Source organism: Ostrinia furnacalis, unplaced genomic scaffold (assembly GCF_004193835.3).
Source record: "Ostrinia furnacalis isolate ACB-3 unplaced genomic scaffold, ASM419383v2 OfSCF2313, whole genome shotgun sequence".
Classification (NCBI taxonomy): domain Eukaryota; kingdom Metazoa; phylum Arthropoda; class Insecta; order Lepidoptera; family Crambidae; genus Ostrinia; species Ostrinia furnacalis.
The window spans coordinates 1-3,938 of NW_021132552.1; the positions used below are offsets into that span (position 1 = coordinate 1).

General features: G+C 45.9%; 1 protein-coding gene across 1 annotated transcript; it reads left to right on the forward strand.

The window, feature by feature from the left end:
- Positions 1-2,626: 2,626 nt before the first annotated feature.
- Positions 2,627-3,882, forward strand: LOC114355061 (equilibrative nucleoside transporter 4-like; the record flags this gene model as incomplete). The annotated part of the gene is made up of 3 exons (XM_028307716.1): positions 2,627-2,901; positions 3,560-3,688; positions 3,745-3,882. Coding segments are annotated over exons 1-3 (408 nt in total), but the record flags the coding sequence as incomplete, so codon positions are not given.
- Positions 3,883-3,938: the final 56 nt, after the last annotated feature.

A 3,938-nucleotide genomic window follows, 5' to 3' on the forward strand; every position in this document is an offset into this window, starting at 1 on the left:
AGGAACATTTAAATATATTTAATGTTTATAATGAAACCGTTAAAGTAGCTTTTTCTTTTTGTTTTACTGTAAAACTACAACTATAAATGAAGTAAACAAACCCTGACACAATCAAAATTAAACACACTTTTTGGACTTACCTCATTACATTTGAATGACCAAAATGATTTCAAAACTTATTTTCCACCCAAATCGTGGTATCACAACAATTTATTATTCGAAAATATTTGTTATTTTTTCATTTCGATATTTTTTCACAATTATACGACCTAAATGTCAATGTGACAGAGCCCACAAAGTTGTGGACGCTAGTTGGCGCTGTAATCGTGCACAGAGCCAATAGCTACGTTATCTAGCTCATTCAGCTTCGCGAACCCGGTGTATTCTCCGACGGGCGCGGCGGGCGCGCAGTCGCCGGCTCCAAGCTCGCCGCCCGCGCTGCGCACGCCGCGGCCCTCCTACAAGGTCGAGGACGTCGTGTTCGAGCCGCCCGAAAGACCCACCTCCTGGAGGGCCTTCAAGCGTAAGATACCCACACCAACATAGCTTTTATTTCACCCTTTTTTGCGCAATTAGTCCACCTTGTGTAGATACGATTGTCTTCATGAATACATAAATAGGTAGCTTCGATCCGCGCAGACTCTTGCAGAAGCGAGATGCCAGAGTAACAGACTCGCAAACGTAAGTGATGAGGATTTTAGAGACCCACAGCTGCTGGCTGATTCTGATGATGCTACGAAATTCTAAATTTGAATTCGTTCTACTGGTATCACCGCACGACCTCGCCTAGTATAACAACGGTGTCCATGGTATCCAGCGCCTTCGGCTTCTTCCCAACGCGGCTAATTCTAATAAGATGCTCCGAAATTCGAATTCGATATGCTGGATCACACCCATCTCGCCTAGTATAGAACGAAATCCAGCGCATTCAGCTTCGCTAACCCGGTGTATTCGCCAACGGGCGCGGCGGGCGCGCAGTCGCCGGCTCCAAGCTCGCCGCCCGCGCTGCGCACGCCGCGGCCCTCCTACAAGGTCGAGGACTTCGTGTTCGAGCCACCCGAAAGACCCACCTCCTGGAGGGCTTTTAAACGTGAGAATGTAGCCTTTATTTCTGCCTTTTTTCTTAGATTTAGGTACCCAAAGCGGCTGATTCTAATGTGATGCTCCAAGATTCAAAATTCTAATTCGATATGCTGGATCACACCCATCTCGCCTATAGCTACGTTATCCAGCTCATTCAGCTTCGCGAACCCGGTGTATTCGCCGCCCGCGCTGCACATTCCGCGTCCATCCTACAAGGTGGAGGACGTCGTGTTCGAGCCCCCCGAGAGACCCACCTCCTGGAGGGCTTTCAAGCGTAAGATATTCATGCCCGTTTTCATCATTAATCCCTAATTTTTAAGTTACCCGTATGGTAACACATAACAGGAATTTTGTTTTTATAGGGGTCACTTAAAAATTAGGTATTGATGGTGAAAACGAGCATCAGCCTCTTAGATCTAACGCGGATTCTAAGGTGATGCTCCAAAATTCCAAATTCGAATTCGATTTATGCTGGATCTCGCCTAGTATAGCAATGGAATTCAGCTCATTCAGCTTCGCCAACCCTGTGCATTTTCCGACGGGCGCGGCGGAGAAGTTAGGGGTTATAAATCTTTGGACATTTCACACACAATTTTTTCACACTGGTTCAAATATCTACCCTACACTCGCAGGCGGCGTGCTGGCCAGATGGGCGGTGGCGCGGGCCATCTACCCTTACATGGTGTCCATCGGGCTGGTGTACTTCACTCGTTTACCCTGTACATATACTATCAGTCTCACCCTGACACTGGCTACACGTGTGTCACTGATGTCATTTGTGTCAGTTGTCAGTATCATTTCACTGCTTTGTCCAATAAATAATCACTGAACTAGGGGCGTAGAGTGAGTTTAAGTCAAATTCATTCGATGTCGACTGCGTAAATAAGTGACATTAAATGTATGACGGATTGTACAGCACCCCTAGCGGAAACTTTCAAGAACTAAAATCTTCATATACAGGGTGTTTGGCGGGAGGTTAGACAAACTTTGTGGGTGTATAAGTAAGGTTATTTTAAGTATACATGTTCGCCCATTTGACCCTAAGTGAGCTACTTTTTTTTATTTATTTTTTTCCGACGTTTGATGTGAACTCACACTAAGCTTTCTAGTCACCACGTGTCTCATCCGCAGGCGGCGTGCTAGCCAGATGGGCGGTGGCGCGCGCCATCTACCCTTACATGGTGTCCATCGGGCTGGTGTACTTCACTCGTTTACCCTGTACATATACTATCAGTCTCACCCTGACACTGGCTACACGTGTGTCACTGATGTCATTTGTGTCAGTTGTCAGGATCATTTCACTGCTTTGTACAATAAACAATCACTGAACTAGGAGCGTAGAGTGAGTTTAAGTCAAATTCATTCGATGTCGACATTAAATGTATGACGGATTGTACAGCACCCCTAGCGGAAACTTTCAAGAACTAAAATCTTCATATACAGGGTGTTTGGCGGGAGGTTAGACAAACTTTGTGGGTGTATAAGTAAGGTTATTTTAAGTATACATGTTCGCCCATTTGACCCTAAGTGAGCTACTTTTTTTTAATTGATATTTTTGTTTTGTTTTTTTTTCCGACGTTTGATGTTAACTCACACTAAGCTTTCTAGTCACCACGTGTCTCACCCGCAGGCGGCGTGCTGGCCCGGTGGGCGGTGGCGCGCGCCATCTACCCTTACATGGTGTCTATTGGGCTGGTGTACTTCACGACGCTGAGTCTGTACCCCGGCATCGCGTCTGAAGTGCCGTCCTGCAGGCTCGGATCCTGGATGCCGATTATACTCATGTCGGCGTTCAATCTGTTCGACTTCATTGGGAAGGTGAGTTGAATGATGATTTTAATAATTCGTAATAGGTAATCAATGTAACTACCTACTAACAATATAGAGAATTATCAAGTGTATGTAAGAATCTCTATATTCAACTCGGAGCATTCCAGCAACTTTGCTATGCTTAAAAGAACTTACTAAGGACCAGTTTTTTTTTGTAATGACAGCTTAGCTTAGCTTCAATTAGGCCATATTGCTCAACTTGTTCTCTTATTGTGGCTTTAGACCCGCATCTAAATAGTGAACAGAGTGGATATAATGCTGTAAATCCTGGCTACATAGGAGTTGCAGTGGTGGGAATGAGAGGTGGGAATAGTCAGGAACATAACACGCAATCCCATAAAATGCAAAGATAAAACAAACTAGAATAAACAAATGACATTCGTTCTTCATAAACATTGTATCGTAGCAGTCAATGAGGGCTATCGTTTTTATACTTAACAATTGGCACCCCCGGCGATTGACAGGACCTTACTCTACAGTGGCGCCATCTTGATGAGTGCAAATGCGATAGTCCTCGTACCACTTTAGCGCTCACCAGTTGGTGCCACTGTCTTCGCTACTAGCAAGTGACAGGACCTTACTCTACAGTGGCGCTAACTGGTGAGCGCTAAAACGATAGCCCTCATTGTTTTGTTTCTCGGTTCAGATAGCAGCAGCGTGGCCGTACGAATGGAGCCGCAGCCAGCTGCTGATGGCCAGCGGCGTGCGGCTGCTGTTAGTACCCTTGTTACTGCTGTGCGCAGCCCCAAGGCACTCCCCGCATATCGTTGGAGATGTAAGTAGCCACACTTAAGTTATCCTACAATTATTATACACGCAAAAGTTTGTGAGGATGTAATGATAGCAGCGGCGTGGCCGTACGAGTGGAGCCGCAGCCAGCTGCTGATGGCCAGCGGCGTGCGGCTGCTGTTGGTACCTTTGTTACTGCTGTGCGCGGCTCCGAGGCACTCCCCGTATATCTTTGGAGACGTAAGTAGTAAATTTTAGTAATCCTACTAATATTATACACGCAAAAGTTTGTGAGA